The sequence below is a fragment of the Nerophis lumbriciformis genome, linkage group LG21, assembly GCF_033978685.3.
Source record: "Nerophis lumbriciformis linkage group LG21, RoL_Nlum_v2.1, whole genome shotgun sequence".
Taxonomy (NCBI): Eukaryota; Metazoa; Chordata; class Actinopteri; order Syngnathiformes; family Syngnathidae; genus Nerophis; species Nerophis lumbriciformis.
The window spans coordinates 20,165,753-20,185,309 of record NC_084568.2 but is presented as its reverse complement, the minus strand read 5'-3'; the positions used below and the strand labels follow the sequence as shown (position 1 = coordinate 20,185,309).

At 38.5% G+C, this 19,557-nt stretch overlaps 1 protein-coding gene across 11 annotated transcripts in view; it reads left to right on the top strand.

The window, feature by feature from the left end:
* The window catches only part of epb41a (erythrocyte membrane protein band 4.1a), a 185,336-nt gene that overhangs the window by 56,215 nt on the left and 109,564 nt on the right, over positions 1 to 19,557 (top strand). For 3 of the 11 annotated variants that reach the window (XM_072915565.1, XM_061982737.2, XM_061982736.2), the window contains exons 7-17: positions 691 to 909; positions 1,167 to 1,254; positions 2,699 to 2,851; positions 2,929 to 3,026; positions 3,133 to 3,308; positions 7,265 to 7,494; positions 8,272 to 8,346; positions 8,828 to 8,875; positions 11,331 to 11,393; positions 11,515 to 11,562; positions 18,165 to 18,335. In XM_072915565.1, coding sequence (XP_072771666.1) covers positions 691 to 909; positions 1,167 to 1,254; positions 2,699 to 2,851; positions 2,929 to 3,026; positions 3,133 to 3,308; positions 7,265 to 7,494; positions 8,272 to 8,346; positions 8,828 to 8,875; positions 11,331 to 11,393; positions 11,515 to 11,562; positions 18,165 to 18,335 — 1,369 coding nt within the window. The remainder of the gene's footprint in view (positions 1 to 690; positions 910 to 1,166; positions 1,255 to 2,698; positions 2,852 to 2,928; positions 3,027 to 3,132; positions 3,309 to 7,264; positions 7,495 to 8,271; positions 8,347 to 8,827; positions 8,876 to 11,330; positions 11,394 to 11,514; positions 11,563 to 18,164; positions 18,336 to 19,557) is intronic. The other 8 variants (XM_061982738.2, XM_061982740.2, XM_061982739.2 and 5 more) reach the window with 7 other exon arrangements.

The following is a 19,557-nucleotide window of genomic DNA, read 5'->3' as shown; positions in this document are numbered from 1 at the left end:
CTTTTTTTATTCAAGAAAATGTTTTTAATTTATTTATCTTATTTTATTAATTTTTTAAAAAGTACCTTATCTTCACCATACCTGGTTGTCCAAATTAGGCACAATAATGTGTTAATTCCACGACTGCATATATCGATTGATATCGGTATCGGTAATTAAAGAGTTGGACAATATCGGAATATCGGATATCGGCAAAAAGCCATTATCAGACATCCCTAGTCTACAACATACAATACTCCAGCACTGACTGGAGGGCGAAGCAGTTATAAATATTAGCCAGGTGATTGACACCAGGTGTGGCCAGGCTACCAATCAGCCGCAGGTGAGGGGAAACAGAACTCAGGGAGACAAGCAGAAAACTGAACCAAAATAAGAGCGTTGACAGGAAATAAAACACCAACACAGAGGAAAAACTAAAACATAACCAAACTGTCAGTGACACGCCTCAAATAGATTAGTAGTCACCAGTGCATTCAATTCCACAGAAAGATACATGAGAAGACATACTATTTTTTTATGCGTGATATTTGGCTGTACGATATCTGAGACAGCACACGAAAACTTGGGGAAAATTTTGGGCAAACATGATTGTCAAGTCATGAAAAGTATGGCATACAATGACCGAGGTACCACTGGATAGTTTTAGTAGGATCACTTGTATGCATGTCATCTGATTTTTAGCCTTTGCAGGTACTACCTGTGTCTGCAGCTGCGTAAAGACATCTTGCAAGGGCGTCTGCCCTGCTCCTTCGTCACCTTGGCCCTGCTTGGCTCCTACGCACTGCAGTCAGAACTGGGCGAGTATGACCCCGAGGTGCATGGCAGTGACTATACTAAAGAGATGAAGATGGCCAATGGACAGACAAAGGAGCTTGAAGACAAAATGATGGAACTTCACCGCACTTACAGGTCAGAACACTGACTAAATCAATCCATGGTCGAAGTGTTCAGATGAATCAGAGTAAAGGTGTTGTACAAATTTAAATAAAACCTTGAAAGTCTTATGAAAACACACCTCATTGACAATGTGTTTAATTGGAGACATACCACTATTGTTGATTATGAATTCATTCAAATTGAATAATGGTTATGAAAATAACGTCCTGTGTCTTGAATAATTGAATGTTATCAGTAATACCTACTAATACAGGGTGTTGGTTTTGTAGGTCAATGAGTCCAGCTCAGGCCGATATGATGTTCCTTGAGAATGCAAAGAAGCTGTCCATGTATGGAGTTGACCTCCACCAGGCGAAGGTTAGCACGGCTGCTCTATTAGTCATAACAAAGTAAATACATCATCCCTACTTCATGTTGTGACAGCAATGTACATAATCTCTATAGTATAAAACAATATTCCAGTAGCTCAGCGCCACAGATCAACAAATTCCATACATAAAAAAACACATCAAGTAAGTGCTTCACGTCAAGTCTGCCAGTGTGAGCCCAGCAACAGGAAAGCATGTGACTTGTCAGATTTCATAGGAGAAATCAGGTCAATGTGTTTGCATCAGACCAGGGATTTAATCCAGATCGAGGAACTTCGGTAGTATTTGCTTCCCCCTTGTGGTTTTTATCAAAAATACAAGAGGTTAAGTAAAAACACAGTTGCAGACATAAAGTATTTCAAGTAAATTTAACGAGACAATTAATAATGCTGCAATAGTGTAGGAAATAAATACAATTTCTTTAAAATACTAGAGCAGTGGTTCTTAACCTGAGTTCGATTGAACACTAGGGGTTCGGTGAGTCGGCCTAAGGGGTTCGGCAGAGCCTCCGCCATGGAGGTAAAGACACATCCGACTTATCGTGTAAATAAAAACTTCTCCCTATCGGCGTATTATGGATACCCCCAAACAATGTTCCCTCTAATTTTCCATCTGATTTGCAGGATTTTTGATTGATTGATTGAAGCTTTTACTTGTAGTTTGCAAAGGAAGAGAATACATTATATGAAACAGTACAGTTTACACAGTACAGTACATATTCCGCACAATTGACCACTAAATGGTAACACCCGAATACGTTTTTCAACTTGTTTAAGTCCACGTTAATCAATTCATGTGTGTAAGGTGTGTAATTTGTTGTGAGTTCATGCACTGTGTTGCTTTTGTTCTTTGAACAAGGTGATGTTCATGCACGGTTCATTTTGTGCACCAGTAAAAAAACGTATAACCTTTTCTTGAATTTGAAAAAAAATTGTTTTTTTATTTTTCACTAAAGAAGGGTTCGGTGAATGCGTATATGAAACTGCTGGGGTTCGGTACCTCCAACAAGGTTAAGAACCACTGTACTAGAGCCTTAGAACAAGAAGCATGTTTTTGTCTGTTTAAAATATTATTCTTTATACCGTATATGTTGTTGACCTAATAAAAGTGCTTTTACCAAGATTATATTTGGTTTTCATTGACATTAGAGATGTACTTAACAATATTTGTAATACTTTGAATGTTGTATCACCACATTGTAATCACACATCCCTCTTTACCGTCTAAATTATGTTTGTTATCCTTGCAACGAGAACCCAAATTACCGTACAAATATAGTGCTGTTGTTTTGGCAGTAGTATTAAATTGAAATGCAAATAGATTATTTTAAAAAACATCATGACTTCATCAAATAACATTTAACCTTATTACATAAATTGAAATAATTTAAAACAATGCTTAATGGAGTCTCTTTTTTGTGGTGTTTGTGTTAGGATCTAGATGGTGTTGACATCATGCTGGGAGTTTGTTCCAATGGGCTTCTGGTTTATAAGGACAAATTGAGGATCAACCGTTTTCCCTGGCCCAAAGTCCTGAAGGTGTCATACAAGCGCAGCAGCTTCTTTATCAAAATACGTCCATCAGAGGTACGGCGTCATAAACGTTCCCCCACTTGTGACAACTGGGACGGTTTTAGCCATCACCTCATTTTCTGTTTCAATAGGTTGAACAGTATGAGAGCGCCATTGGCTTTAAACTTCCAAATTACAAAGCAGCCAAAAAACTGTGGAAAGTGTGTGTAGAACATCACACCTTTTTCAGGTAACATGTTTGGAGCTTTAAGATTGCAACCCACAGGCCTGTATTGCAATGTTCTTGAGTTTACTTTTTCTGATGATGATTCTTTTGATGAAACCTTTGTGTGCAGACTGACATCTACTGAAATGGTCACCACTCCCAGGAAGTTCTTGGCGTTGGGCTCCAAATTTCGCTACAGTGGTCGAACTCAGGCTCAGACCAAACAAGCCAGCTCTCTTATCGACAGACCTGCTCCTCTTTTCCAGCGGTCATCCAGCAAGAGGAATTCTCGCAGCATGGATGGAGGTAGACAGCGGTTCCCTAACTTTTCACAGTCGCGTACCCCTCTAGATGTATGACCTGAAGTCACGTACCCCCTACTCCTGCACACTTAAAAACTTAAACCAGTGTCTGTAAGTACCGTATTTTCCGGACTATAGGGCGCACTTAAAATCCTTTTTCTTTCTCAAAACTCGACAGTGCGCCTTATCACCCGGTGCGCCTAATGTAAGAAATAAGTTTGGTTGAGCTTACCCACCTCGAAGCTATTTCATTTGGTACATGGTGTAATGATAAGTGCGACCGGCAGATCGCAGTCAAACATAAGAGATACGTGTAGGCTGCACTATGATGGCAATATGTCTCAAGTAAACAACACCAACATTTTAAATGTTCCATTGAAAATATAGAACATTGCTCACGGCGCTCAAAAATCTATCAAAATGTTTTACAAACCCTGTTTCCATATAAGTTGGGAAATTGTGTTAGATGTAAATATAAACGGAATACAATGATTTGCAAATCCTTTTCAACCCATATTCAATTGAATGCACTACAAAGACAAGATATTTGATGTTCAAACTCATAAAAAATGTTTTTTTTTGCAAATAATAATTAACTAAGAATTTCATGGCTGCAACACGTGCCAAAGTAGTTGGGAAAGGGCATGTTCACCACTGTGTTACATGGCCTTTCCTTTTAACAACACTCAGTAAACGTTTGGGAACTGAGGAGACACATTTTTTAAGCTTCTCAGGTGGAATTCTTTCCCATTCTTGCTTGATGTACAGCTTAAGTTGTTCAACAGTCCGGGGGTCTCCGTTGTGATATTTTAGGCTTCATAATGCACCACACATTTTCAATGGGAGACAGGTCTGGACTACAGGCAGGCCAGTCTAGTACCCGCACTCTTTTACGATGAAGCCACGTTGATGTAACACGTGGCTTGGCATTGTCTTGCTGAAATAAGCAGGGGCGTCCGTGGTAACGTTGCTTGGATGGCAACATATGTTGCTCCAAAACCTGTATGTACCTTTCAGCATTAATGTCTCCTTCACAGATGTGTAAGTTACCCATGTCTTGGGCACTAATACACCCCCATACCATCACAAAAGCTGGCTTTTCAACTTTCCGCCTATAACAATCCGGATGGTTCTTTTCCTCTTTGGTCCGGAGGACACGACGTCCACAGTTTCCAAAAACAATTTGAAATGTGGACTCGCCAGACCACAGAACACTTTTCCACTTTGTATCAGTCCATCTTAGATGAGCTCAGGCCCAGCAAAAACGACGGCGTTTCTGGGTGTTGTTGGTAAACGGTTTTCGCCTTGCATAGGAGAGTTTTAACTTACACTTGTTGAAAATGATTTGCAAATCATTGTATTCCATTTATATTTACATCTAACACAATTTCCCAACTCATATGGAAACAGGGTTTGTAGTACGACTTTGGTAAGCTATGAAGCCGCACCGCTTGAAGGTTTATCGGCGCATTAAACATACAAGTATTATTATGGTGTGTGTATAAGGTAAGATATATTATCTGGTGTTTTGTTTCGCAATATTATGCAAAAGAAACTTTTCTTACATTCTGGTACCTGCTGATCTGTATTTGGAATCTGCATTAATCCTGAAAAATTGCGCGCGTCCGCCTTTGTAGTCCGTGATGACACCGACAAGCTTCTTCTTTTTCTCTACTTGTTATGGGACATTCATCCTCCGCTGTTGCCATTTCTAATATAAAGTAATGTAAAGTTCTTAGTTATATCTGTCAGTAAACTTGCCATTAAAGTGCTAAAACATACCGGTGTAGTGAGTTTTATTATTCACTCAAAGAACTTTAGTTATTAGAGTTCCGGTCGGACGGTTTTTCACGGGACACCTTTCCGGTGTTGTTGTTTCCGCATGAGGAGATGCTGCTCCGTTATGGATTTAAGTAAAGTCTGAATGTCATTAAAACAGTTAGCTCCATCTTTTGACACTTCTTCCACTCCCGTCCTTGCACGCTACACCGCTTCAACAAAGATGACGGGGAGAAGACGCTGCCGACTGTCAGAAAGCGGCTTGAAGATGATCTGTAAAACATAATATATGCAACATTTTGACTAAAGAACCACTATTGCATGTTATGTAGACCACGAGGAAGTGTTTTCAATATAGAAAAAAATAATAATAATATGACTCCTTTAATGCGCCAAAATCAAAAATAGACCATTCCTTGGCAGTGCGCCTATGGTCCAGAAAATACGGTACACAAAAAACAGCTTAATCTAAATTATTTCTCATCAGTTTGACATGTGAAAATTATTAAACAGCTATTAAGGGTGTAACGGTGTTGTAAATACCACTGTATTTTAGTTTCAAAGTGCTATCAATAACGGCGTGGTATGTATCAAACGAGAACTTGGATTACTCCTGTCATGTAGTTTTTTTCTGGCGCTAATAAATGTGCTCATCTGAGAAGTAAACTACATTTCCCCTGATGCCTTGCGCTGTTCCGGCAAACAGAGCACAAAACCTCCTGGGAAGTTTAAATCAGAAGTATAGACAGATTTTGGTTTTATGATGAACACAAAAACGAGTCTTTCATGGATCTGATGAATGAGCAAACAAGTAGTGTTTTTCTCTGGTGTAGATAGATCCTTATGTGGGAGCGGGGACATGCAAAAAAAAAAAAAACACTGCACACCACAACATCTACAACAAGTAATCTAAATTATAGGCCACGTGATGAACCGTCACCTAGAAAATAACCTTTATGTGAAAGAAACCAGTGAGGCCAAACATCAATTTGTGATGTATTTATAATGCATCTGGAAAATATTCACAGCCCTTCACTTTTTCCACATTTTGTTATGTTACAGCCATATTCCAAAATGGAATAAATACATTTTCTCCATAATGACAATGTAAAAAGTTTTTGTTTTGTTTTTTAATTGCAGATTTGTTAAAGATATACACATTTTTAAATCACATGTACATAAGTATTCACAGCCTTTGCTCGATACATTGTTGATGCACCTTTGGCAGCAATTACAGCCTCAAGTCTTTTTGAATACGATGCCACAAGCTTGGTACACCTATCTTTGGGCAGTTTCGTCCATTCCTCTTTGCAGCACCTCACAAGCTCCATCAGGTTGGATTGGAAGCGATGGTGCATCAACAAATTATTGAGCAAAGGCTGTGAATACTTATGTACATGTGATTTTTTTTTTGATTTTTTTTGTTGTTGTTATAAATTTGTCAATATGTGTTAAATTTTGAGGACCTATTATATTAATTGTAAAGGTGACTGTTTTTACACAACTTTTGTTTTGAAGGGAAATTGCAAACTTCCTGTTGATTTTTGCGGGGGGTTGTCAGTGTATGAAATATAGGTCTAAGAGAGACCTAAATAGAGGTTTCTGTTTCATGTCTCTACGACATTCCTACTGGGAGTTACAGGCAGTTTTGTCTGTGTTTTCTTCCTAGGAGGGCCTAGAGCGCAATTTTGAGTTTTGGGGTTTGGTTTTTTGATTAGATCGCAATTTTCGCCAGTCCTGATGTTTGTGTTCAATTTGGTGAGTTTTGAAGCATGTTAAGGGGGTCAAATTACAGCTCAAAGAGGCGGCGGTATAATAATAAAACGCTAGAAATACAATAGGGTCCTCTGTCCCAAAGGGACTCTGTCCTTAAATATGGCTGTGCCATGTTGGCATTTTTTTCCATAACTTGAGTTGATTTATTTTGGAAAACCTTGTTACATTGTTTAATGCATCCAGCGAGGCATCACAACAAAATTAGGCATAATAATGTGTTAATTCCACGACTGTATACATCGGTATCGGTTGATATCGGAATCGGTAATTAAAAGTTGGACAATATCGGAATATCGGATATCGGCAAAAAAGCCATTATCGGACATCTCTAGTAAGATCACAAATAAGGTGGCCTGATACTTTCGCAAGGTTTACTTGAATGTCTCCTTTCTGTGTTCACTTCAGCCATGGCGTCCACTCCGGACAACAAATCAAGCCGCCCAGTGAGTGCGCCCATCATGTCGCCTGTGTCTCCTGGGGACAACACGCCATCCCCGCTGCTACACAACCTTCATCTCGCCACGTGCAGCAACAGTTCAACACCTAAGTTCCGACGCTCTGTAGAAAGGAAAGCCGAACTCAAAGGCTCCACCAAAAGTCGGAGCCCCAAACCTGAGTCCACTCCAGAAATCAGGGTATGAACATTACAACACAATTTACGTAATGCTAGTGAGAGGTGTTACGCCGTTCAAATTATCGTTGTCGTTAGTGCCACCACAAAAAGGTCCAGCATCATATCATTAACCGTCAGTGTAATTTTCTGAGGAATCATTGAGGTATACTGACGCTTATAGTTAACTTTTTAGTCAAAGGGTCAATAGAAATATAAAATGTACCGTATTTTTCGGAGTATAAGTCGCTCCGGAGTATAAGGCGCACCGGCCGAAAATGCATAATAAAGAAGGAAAAAAACATATTTAAGTCGCATTTTTGGGGGAAATTTATTTGATAAAATCCAACACCAAGAATAGACATTTGAAAGGCAATTTAAAATAAATGTAGAATAGTGAACAACAGGCTGAATAAGTGTACGTTATATGAGGCATAAATAACCAACTGAGAACGTGCCTGGTATGTTAACGTAACATATTATGGTAAGAGTCATTCAAATAACTATAACATATAGAACATGCTATACGTTTACCAAACAATCCGTTACTCCTAATCGCTAAATCCCATGAAATCTTATATGTCTAGTCTCTTACGTGAATGAGCTAAATAATATTATTTGATATTTTACGGTAATGTGTTAATAATATCACACATAAGTCGCTCCTTAGTGTAAGTCGCACCCCCCGGCCAAACTATGAAAAAAACTGCGATTTATAGTACGAAAAATACGGTATTTATGGAGCTTTTGAGTTGGGATTTTGCATGGAATTAATCTGTGTGAGCTGTGTCTGTACTGCCAGACATTGGCCAGAAGAGAACGGAGGCATTCCCCCTCTGTGACCAAGACCAACGGGGAACGAGAGAAAAAGAGCCAGGTTTGTTTTATCGAATGCATGATCTAACAAAAAAGGATACTTTAAGGCATCTTATATTAAAGAGCAAGGGTGAGATTTAAAAAAAAACAAAAAAAAACGAAACATGTTGCAGCGTTGTCCAGATATACATTGGCTACCCACTTCATTACTTACAATAACAATACGATTAAATTCAAATGTTTTGTCATTTTCTGGATACTTATATACTTTTAAAAATAATTTCCAGTTTTTTTCCGCAATATATACCATTTCGCCAAAGTTTTAGGTGTACTCAGCCTCTATTAGTGACTGCTTGTTCCAAAGATAGATTAATTAGGTTGCGTTATATATAATACATGTATTTCATATGATTGACATTTAAATCTCTGGCAGAATTTCCTGTGTGACATTGTTGAAAGACTTGCATGCATATTATTTCTTATTATTATTGAGGCACAGCAGTAGGACAAATATAACTGTCTTTTTTCTGATGGGGGAACAGCATTCTCCTCAGGACAAAACAAAGATGGAGATGATGCGAGTGAGGAAGGTTAGCGTGTGTCTGCTAACTTACCGTGCTATTTTCATGGCTGCTTTAATTCCATTTCTTTCTTTTTTTTTTTTTTACGCTTTGGGTTTTGGCTGTGTTATATGTCAAGCAACAAAGAAATTCAAAATAATACCTCATGTCTCATAGTAGTACTAGCACTACTACATTCTAATACTCATTTATTGTTATGATAAATAGCATAGTACACTCCTGAACAAAATGACAAGTATTATGATGTGGTGCTGGAGGATTGTAACCAGAAGTTAGTAAATCAGTGATTTTATTTTTTCAAAACACAAAACTAGTAAATTCCACTGGCTTGGCTCGCCATGGCTTCAAACCACAGTGTGCGATGGTTGCTCGGTCGACTGCAACCTCTCCGCCCATTGATGCCACTGCCCAAACTGAAGCTCAATATTTTGGCTCTTGTTTTACGAATGACTTATGGTTATTGGGCAGCAGTCAGCATCTGTGAGGGTCTTTGGAATCCCCCAGCTTTATGCACGTGATCTTTTTGGGTGTTCCTTTTTTGTCCCAGTCTCTGTTTTACCGTGCCCACCCTCAGCACCAATGATTTAGACTTCCTTTTTATTGCCATTCAAATTTGAACTTTACAGTACAGATAAGAACGAAATTTTGTTGCATTAGCTCATGGTAGTGCAGGATAAAAGAGAAATAAGGTGCAGACATAAATAAATAGATTACCCTACATATAAATATATTGCACTTTTGCATTTGCATCCACATTTATGGATGTATGTTATATTGTCTTTATATTACAGTGAGTTCATCCGTTTTTGGGGGGAACTGAGGGGATTATTATGATGCATTCAAGAGTCTTATGGCCTGAGGGCAGAAGCTGTTCCAGAACCTGGAGGTTCTGCTACGGAGGCTGCGGAACCTCTTTCTAGAGTCCAGCAGTGAAAACAGTCCTTGGTGGGGGTGGGAGGAGTCTCTGGAGATTTTCTGAGCCCTGGTCAGGCAGCGGCTTTTTGCAATTTCCTGGATAGGATGATCTTTTCCGCTGTCCTCACCACTCTCTGCAGAGACTTCCAGTCTGAGGCTCTGCATGCTCCAGTCCAGACAGAGATGCAGTTGGTCAGTAGGCTCTGTAGAATGGGGGAGAGAGCTGTGCTCTTTTCATCCGACGCAAAATGTGCATGCGCTGCTGAGCTCTTTTTACAAGAGCTCCGGTGTGTAGGGACCAGGTCATATTGTCAGTTATCTGCACCCCCAGGAACTTGGTGCTGCTTACGATCTCCACTGCTGTGCCGTTGATGTAGAGTGGAGCGTGGCTGGACTGGTGCCTCCTGAAGTTGACGATGATCTCCTTGGTCTTGTCGACGTTCAGGACCAGGTTGTTGGTTCTGCACCAGTCAACCAGGTGTTTCACCTCCTCCCTGTCGTCCATGTCGTTGTTGTCACGGATGAGGCCCACTACTGTCGTGTCGTCCGCATACTTCACAATGTGGTTAGTAGTGGAACTGGCGCAGCAGTCATGGGTCATCAACGTGAACAGCAGCGGACTCAGGACGCAGCCCTGGGGGGAGCCGGTGCTCAGGGAGATGGCACTGGAGGTGTTGTCGCCCACTCTCACAGACTGGGGTCTGTCTGTGAGGAAGTCAATCAGCCAGTTGCATAGGGGTTTACTGAATCCAAGGGTGGCCAGTTTGCTCACCATGTGCTGCGGGGATGATGGTGTTGAATGCCGAGCTGAAGTCCAGAAACAACATCCGCACGTGTGTGTCCTTTCTTTCCAGATGTTTTAAGCTCAGGTGGAGTGCAGAGGAGATTTGTGTCCTCTGTGGAGCTGTTAGGGCGATAAGCAAACTGGTATGGGTCGAATGTGGAGAGAAGTCTGGAGACAATGTATTCCTTGGAGACAATGTATTCCTTCAGTGGCACCTTTTCTTGTGCCCTTCAATAGACCAAAAACATTTTTGCCCTTGCAGTTACGTGGTCATGAGAGGTTGCATGTCTGACAGAAAATTACATAAAAGATTAAATTAAATAAAAAATGTAACGTTTCATTTGCAGGTTATTTATTTGTTTTTGTTTAGGAGTGTGTTCCAATATAATCATTATTTCCATTATTTTTAGTATAGATATTCCTAATGCCAAAGTGTCCTCATCAGTAGATAACAAGTTATGGTGTGTATTAATAATAACCAAATGCACTGCAGCAGGTTTTGCATGTTCAGCATGTTTGTTCCCCTTGCTTACAATGGGAATCTGGCTTTGTCATGTGGGCGTTCATTTTGGCAGCAAGCATATCCCCCACCATGACACACCACTGTGCTGTTAATGTAACCTTTTTCTTTTTTTCATGGTTCATGTTTTTGCCCTGGTGGGTGCAGCTCAATGTATTCTATTGCAAATCCAATTAAGTATTCCGATGGTTTTACTACAAAATATTTCAACCAGATGTTCCTTTTTTTCCCCCAATTTTCTGCAGAAACGAGCTAAGAAACTTGAGGGTGAAACTATTTATATCAGACATAGCAATTTAATGTTGGAGGTTTGTATGGACTTCACTTGGGTTTTTGATGTTTGCTTTTGTGTTTCACTGCTTGGATCACTGACATTTTTTTTCACTTTTAAGTCTTTTTTTTTTTCTTTATTCATTGTATTAATTTCAGCTTCATCCCAAAGGCTTGCAATGCACCATTTTCCTCTCTGACTCTGATGCAAGTAGCTTTACTTCTATTTTTCATGTTTTTAATTCTTACTATGCACTATATGACTGGAAGCAGTTGTTTTGGCCACATTTTCTTTGGGCCTACAGATTTAGTGCTGAAACAAACAAGAAAACAAGTATTGTAATACAGTCCCACCCTTTTGTGGAATATTGAAGATATTTAGCTTTCCTTTTATAAATATGCACACGTGGAAAGAAGCCACTTTCTCCTGCTCAGCAGGATATACTGTATGTGTGTATGTTTACAATATGAGAGTATAACATTACAGAGGTATTTAAAGTACCTGTGTTTTTTTTTGTTTTTTTACCTTAGTAGTTATTTTTTCTCTCAAAAGTCAAAAGTTTTAATGAACTGATAATTGTATCAGAAAAAAATAGTTAATCAGGCTTCCCTTAATTGGTCAATTGAACTCAATTACACTTGGCACTCATTTGGTTTCTTAATCGGTTGGCTAATCTTTTGACTATTTATTTATTTATGTATTCATGTATTTATTTTAAAGGGACAGTACAAGTTAAACATTGCCACCCATAGGTAACCGATGACAAAGTACATAAGGCTTGTAGCCACAGGTTAATTTGCAACCCTTGTCCCTGGTTCGGCTTTTAAAGAAAAGTCAAGAAAGGTAAGAAACGCATACAAAAGGATTCAGACAAGTATAAGAAAAAAATGCATTAAAAAAATTGTGTCCGTACTACATCCAGTTCTAGTGCTCACACTTTTGATTGTTCTTAAGCCGCTTTTTCAGTTTTGTGGGGAAAAGTTTGTGAATAGTTTTTAGGGAACCAGAGTGTATTAGTACTAAAAGTGAGGGAAATAATCGATTTTTAGATGCATCGCAATTCGGACATACACAATTATAAAATCGATTAGTAAACGTCGATAATCGATTTATGTATTGTAAATAAAGTAATGCAGACAGTTGTAAAATTTGTCTGAGCCACCTCACCAAGAGATCCGACCAGCTCCTTTATTTTAGAGCACTTAAGTTCGAGTTTTGCACACATTTCCATTAATTTAATACATGTGATGGGAATTTCTTATTTCAAATGCACTGTTTTTGAAAGTTGCAGGTGATAAACGCTTTTTTCGTGAAATGAAAAGAAATGTAAAACCGCATCAATATACATAAATTAAAGATGCATCAATCGAATCGTAGCTCCTGAATCGTAATCGAATCGTGAGGTGGCCAAAGATTCCCACCTCTAATTGGTACTTGCTTTTTGGTATGGTATGGTATGGTCTTTATTGTCATTGCACAAGTATGACAAAACTTTGTTTTCAGCACAAACCTGTTCAAGATTAGACAAACTAGCTATGATGGGGACAGTGTACAGGGTTACAGAACAGGAACGCTGATGGGTCGCCACAAGGCGCCCCGTAAAAAGATAGGAAAAAGGTAAACGCTGGGGGAGGATGAGTAAAAAGCCAGTGCAGCCAGTGTGGATTAGGTTCAAAGAGTGCACCGACATTCAGGATTGGGTGGAACTCTTGGGTCCCAAGCCAAGATAATTGGGGGGGTGCGTGAAGAAAAGCATTGAACACCATATAGCATGTAACAACAGACTAAAACCCAAGCCAAACCTGATGGCATTTTAGGGGACTAGATCATTAAATTATTTTTGCTTACCAGTCATATACTGTATGATCACGTTGGATGTTGTTGTTTCCATTATGCAGTCACGTAAATGTATTTTTCATTGTGTACACCCACGTTTTCCTTTAACACTCACATACTAAATCATTTTCAAGTATTTGGACAAAATGGTTTTATGATTTCTAAAATCGTAATAATTCATGTCAATGATAAATGCCATATTTTTGTTCAATCTCTCAAAGGAGCCCTACCCTACATTTCTAACTTTTCAGATCTATGTACAGTACAGTATATTTTACTGTTGTTCTACATGGATTTGGAAGTTCTATATAAAAGGGTTGGCGTGTTTTTAAGTTATGCCTGGTTGAATTTTTATGTCAATCCTAAATCTCATTAACGGTCGTACTCAAGGACTTTTTGAGATCTTGTGATTGTCTCTCTTTGCAGTTTTGGGAATTCCATGTATGGTAACTTGCTGCTTGCCCAGTGGTAACCCGCAACCCATAAGTTTGTCGACCCCTGACCAATCACGACAAAGTGAAAGAAAGGGGAGGAAGCTATCAAATATATTGTATAAGTATTATTTTTGTTGAAATAAACATAATATAGGGCCGCACTGGGATCCACTATAATTTAAAAATAGGGTCTATTTAATTTAAAGCTGTACTGTACATCTATACTTTATTATCATTTTTTAATATTTGAAATCCAGTGTGTATCGAGAAAAAAATCATAAAACCATGTCATTGTTCAGATACCTTTGTACCCTACTGTATACTATATATTGCTTTCCTTTTGAAGACTACTTTTACTCTCCTCATGAATCATGAGACAGTTCGTACTGTTTGCATGTCTATCAGACTTTTGCAAAATTAGGCCAATTAGTTTCAATTCATTCGAAGAATTGGAATTTGAATTAACTTGGCTCCACCCTACAGGAAGTTGAATTTGGAACGACAGGAACTGGAATTAAATTCATTGGAACTCAGAAACATTTCTTGTAGTCTCTCGTTACAGGGAATCTGTGTCACATTTAACACAGGTTTTGGCGTAAAATATTGGCTTAATATTGAAAGTACTTAAATTAAACACAAAATCCCTCAATTTTGAACACATCGATAAAGTAAAGTGTTCTGGGAAATTCTGGGTTTTTTCACTAATTTCCACAATTTAAGTTATAATACATCAAATAAAATAATCTGTTTTATACAACTTGCTTTGATTCTTGATTGTCGATGAAAAACATTTGCTACAGTCAAAATATATTGTGTACATACTACATATGGTTCATAGTAATATTTCTATGGAATATGCAAAACAGTCATGAATGGTATGATTCTGGAATACACCAACATAATTAATTGGAATTAGTATTTCCTTCAGTTCAAACTGGAATTGCAATTCTACTTCCTGTTTAAAATCTCAATTCAAAGTATAAACCCGATTTAATTGGAAGGGAGGAGACATTTTCAATTCAATTTAGAATTTTGCACAAGCCTGATATACAGCCATGTTAAAGATTTAGGACACCCCCGACAATTTTTTGATGCTTTGCTTTGGAAGACCATTGTAACACAGATATCTTTAAAGTTTTAGACAAAAGGTCAATGACTTATATACAAGTCATGCACATGCTCCTGTAAAAGCCCTTTTGCATAATAGCGGCCATGCTTTTAAACTAGTCTTTACAGACCCAAAAATAATCCATGTGCTTGTCAGGCCTTTAAACTTGTTTACCAAATCCTATGGTTTGTGTTGACATTTCAAGTCAATCCAGTTTATAGGGTTAAACTTTGGGCTTTAATAACGGCACCATGAAGCAAAGTGTCATTATAGCACAGGTTACACAGCAGGGGTGCATGTTTTGCAAAATATTCACCCTTTTGTAAGTAGTACCATGGGGTGTACTATTTTTTTCACATGGCTGTAATATGATTATTAATACTTATAATTGCAATGACTGACATGTACATGACAAGTCTGACTGCAACTGTATGCTATCCAATCACAGCTTCTGACCATTTGCGCAAACATAACACAACTTTATTTGTATTGCGTTATAAGCCTTACTAGTGTTATTAAACCATATTGACCAACCATACAGTATTTAAGGCTACTTGCACAATCTAATGAGATCCAATACAAGAGCTGTATTTCATATTTCTTTACATAAATAATTGTTCAGTTTTGAGTCAGATAGATGCTAATTTAACAATATGTTTACCACTGGAAAACACAATGATGTACAAAACCCAAAACCATTGAAGTTGGCACGTAGTGTAAATCGTAAATAAAAACAGAATACAATGATTTGCAAATCCTTTTCAACCTATATTCAATTGAATAGACTGCAAAGACAAGATACTTAATGTTCGAACTGGAAAACAAATATTAGCTCATTTGGAATGTGATGCCTGCAGCATGTTTCAAAAAAGCTGGCACAAGTGGCAAAAAGACTGAGAAAGTTGAGGAGTGCTCATCAAACACTTATTTGGAACATCCCACAGGTGAAAAGGCTGATTGGGAACAGGTGGATGCCATGATTGGGTGTAAAAGCAGCTTCCATGAAATGCTCAGTCGTTCACAAACAAGGATGGGGCGAGGGTCACCACTTTGTCAACAAATGCGTGAGCAAATTGTTTTAGAACAACATTTCTCAACCAGCTATTGCAAGGAATTTAGGGATTTCACCATCTACGGTCCGTAATATCATCTAAAGGTTCAGAGAATCTGGAGAAATCCCTGCACGTAAGGCCGAAAACCAACATTGAATGCCCGTGACCTTCGATCTCTCAGGCGGTACTGCATCAAAAACCGACATCAGTGTGTAAAGGATTTCACCGCATGGGCTCCGGCTCAGGAACACTGTCAGTAACTACAGTTTGTTGCTACATCTGTAAGTGCAAGTTAAAACTCTACAATGCAAAGCAAAAGCCATTTATCAACAACACCCAGAAATGCCGCCGGCTTCGCTGGGCCCGAGCTCATCTAAGAGGGACTAATGCAAAGTGTAAAAGTGTTCTGTGGTCTGACGAGTCCACATTTCAAATTGTTTTTGGAAACTGGACGTTGTGTCCTCCGGAACAAAGAGGAAAAGAACCATCCGCATTGTACTAGGCGCAAAGTTCGAAAGCCAGCATCTGTGATGGGATGGGGGTGTATTAGTGCCCAAGGCATGGGTAACTTACACATTTGTGAAGGCACCATTAATGCTGAAAGGTACATACAGGTTTTGGAGCAACATACGTTGCCATCCAAGCAACGTTATCATGGACGCCCCTGCTTATTTCAGCAAGACAATGCCAAGCCATAGTAAAAGAGTGCAGGTACTAGACTGGCCTGCCTGTAGTCCAGACCTGTCTCCCATTGAAAATGTGTGCCACAATATGACGCCCAAAATACCACAACGGAGACCTCGGACTGTTGAACGACTTAAGCTGTATATCAAGCTAGAACCACCTAAAAAGCTTCAAAAATTGGTCTCCTCAGTTCCCAAACATTTACTGAGTGTTGTTAAAAGGAAAGGCCATGTAACACAGTGGTAAACATGCCCCTGTGCCAACTTTTTTGCATTAAATTCTAAGTTAATGATTATTTGCAAAAAAAACAACAACAAGATTCTCAGTTTGAACATTAAATATCTTGTCTTTGCAATTTATTCTATTTAATATAAGTTGAAAAGGATTTGCAAATCATTGTATTCTGTTTTTATTTACAAATTACACAACGTGCCAACTTCACTGGTTTTGGGTTTTGGTAATGTTTTTAATTAACACCCCTTTGACCGTGTCAGATAAAAAAAATTAATACAATTTTACATTATCTTTGTAAAGCCCAGAATTTTGATACACCTCTTGTGCTTGCAAGTGGTCAGCACTCATGTACAGTGCATGTTTGCTTTCCGACAAGTAAACATGGGTCATCAGTAGAGATGTCTGATAATATCGGCCTGCTGATTTTATCGGCCGATAAATGCGTTAAAATGTAATATCAGAAATTATCGGTATCGTTTTTTTATTATTGGTATCGTCTTTTTTTAATTATTTTTTTTATTAAATCAACATAAAAAACACAAGATACACTTACAATTAGTGCACCAACCCAAAAAAACCTCCCTCCCCATTTACACTCATTCATACTCATTCACACAAAAGGGTTGTTTCTTTCTGTTATTAATATTCTGGTTCCTACATTATATATCAATACAGTCCGCAAGGGATACAGTCCGTAAGCACACATGATTATGCGTGCTGCTGGTCCACTAATAGTACTAACCTTTAACAGTTAATTTTAAACATTTTCATTAATTACTAGTTTCTATGTAACTGTTTTTATATTGTTTTACTTTCTTTTTTTATTCAAGAAAAGTTTTTAATTTATTTATCTTATTTTATTAAATTTTTTTAAAAGTACCTTATCTTCACCATACCTGGTTGTCCAAATTAGGCATAATAATGTGTTAATTCCACGACTGCATATATCGGTTGATATCGGTATCGGTTGATATCGGTATCGGTAATTAAAGAGATGGACAATATCGGATATCGGCAAAAAGCCATTATCGGACATCCCTAGTCATCAGCTGCTATTTGTGTCGCCTGTAAAATCATAATCTTGTCAAGATCATGTAGTTTCTACTTTGTGTTGATGACAGGGACACATACGACAACTCCTCATTGCATCGCAGTCTCGTCTTGTTTGTCTGAAAATCCTCTGTGTTTTTGGAAATATAGCAGGTACATTACAAGGCATTCTCGTCTATAGCCTGAACACTTACAGAAACGTACAGTCACGTGGTAAGGTCATGAATAATTGGTAACTCACAGTAAATTAGAGGTAATTTATACAAACCGTAGAATGCAAAATGTAGACCTTTAGTCATAAACATGCCCTTTGCATGCAAATTCACATAAAATGGTCCTTCTTTTTGTTTGTTGCATTTGTATTTCTTACTTTCCAATTACCTATGCTGACAAATACACTCTTTTTAAAGGACGTGGATAAGACCCAAACAGAGATCATGCGTCACCACACAAGTATCAGTGAGCTGAAGAGGAGTTTCATGGAGTCGGGTCCTGAACCTCAACCCAGCGAGTGGGACAAGCGCCTTTCCACCAACTCGCCTTTCCGCACAGCAAACATCAATGGCCAAATACAGCCAGCGGTGAGTCTGCCACACCGGAGAACCGCTGTTGTTTGTTTTGTATGAAACATGTTCAGTATACACTGCCTGGTCAAAAAAAAGTGTATTTGCTTGGGTTTTTTTCAACTGTTTTTATTCTGGCCGTCAGCAAAGAAAAATCCGTAAAATAACCTTATAAGTGTGTTCAAAGTTTAGGAAAAAAGTAGCGGTTTATAATCCGAAATTTACTGTATTAAAATGTTTATGATAGTGAGAAGCCATAATCGAAATGGCAATTTGAATAATTGTCCGGCCCTAAGTTATCCCTAACTGATGCAGTAAGTAGCTTCTCATTAGTTAAACAACCATGTCGAAAGACACATCTTGTGGTAGTGGGAAATATGTTCATCTGTTTCAGAATGATCAGAAAAGCATGCCTCAAGCAGGAGAAAACATCTAAGTGGCTTACAGAAACATATTAAAGGGGAACATTATCACAATTTCAGAAGGGTTAAAACCATTAAAAATCAGTTCCCAGTGGCTTATTTTATTTTTCGAAGTTTTTTTCAAAATTGTACCCATCACCCAATATCCCTAAAAAAAGCTTCAAAGTGCCTGATTTTAACCATCGTTATATACACCCGTCCATTTTCCTGTGACGTCACATAGTGATGCCAACACAAACAAACATGGCGGATAGAACAGCAAGGAATAGCGACATTAGCTCGGATTCAGACTCGGATTTCAGCGGCTTAAGCGATTCAACAGATTACGCATGTATTGAAACGGATGGTTGTAGTGTGGAGGCAGGTAGCGAAAACGAAATTGAAGAAGAAACTGAAGCTATTGAGCCATATCGGTTTGAACCGTATGCAAGCGAAACCGACGAAAACGACACGACAGCCAGCGACACGGGAGAAAGCGAGGACGAATTCGGCGATCGCCTTCTAACCAACGATTGGTATGTGTTTGTTTGGCATTAAAGGATACTATGAACTAGGTCAGGGGTCGGCAACCTTTACCACTCAAAGAGCCATTTTGACCAGTTTCACAAATTAAAGAAAACAATGGGAGCCACAAAAATCTTTTGATATATAAAATGAAATAACACTACATACAAAGTTTTATTTTTGCTTTGCGCAATGTATAAACCAAGGGTCTCAGACACGCGGCCCACCCCTTAAAATGAAAATTAAATGTTAGTGCGGCCCACGAGTTTTAAATGAATGGCGCTTGACATCATCATACTTGTCAACCCTTTTGA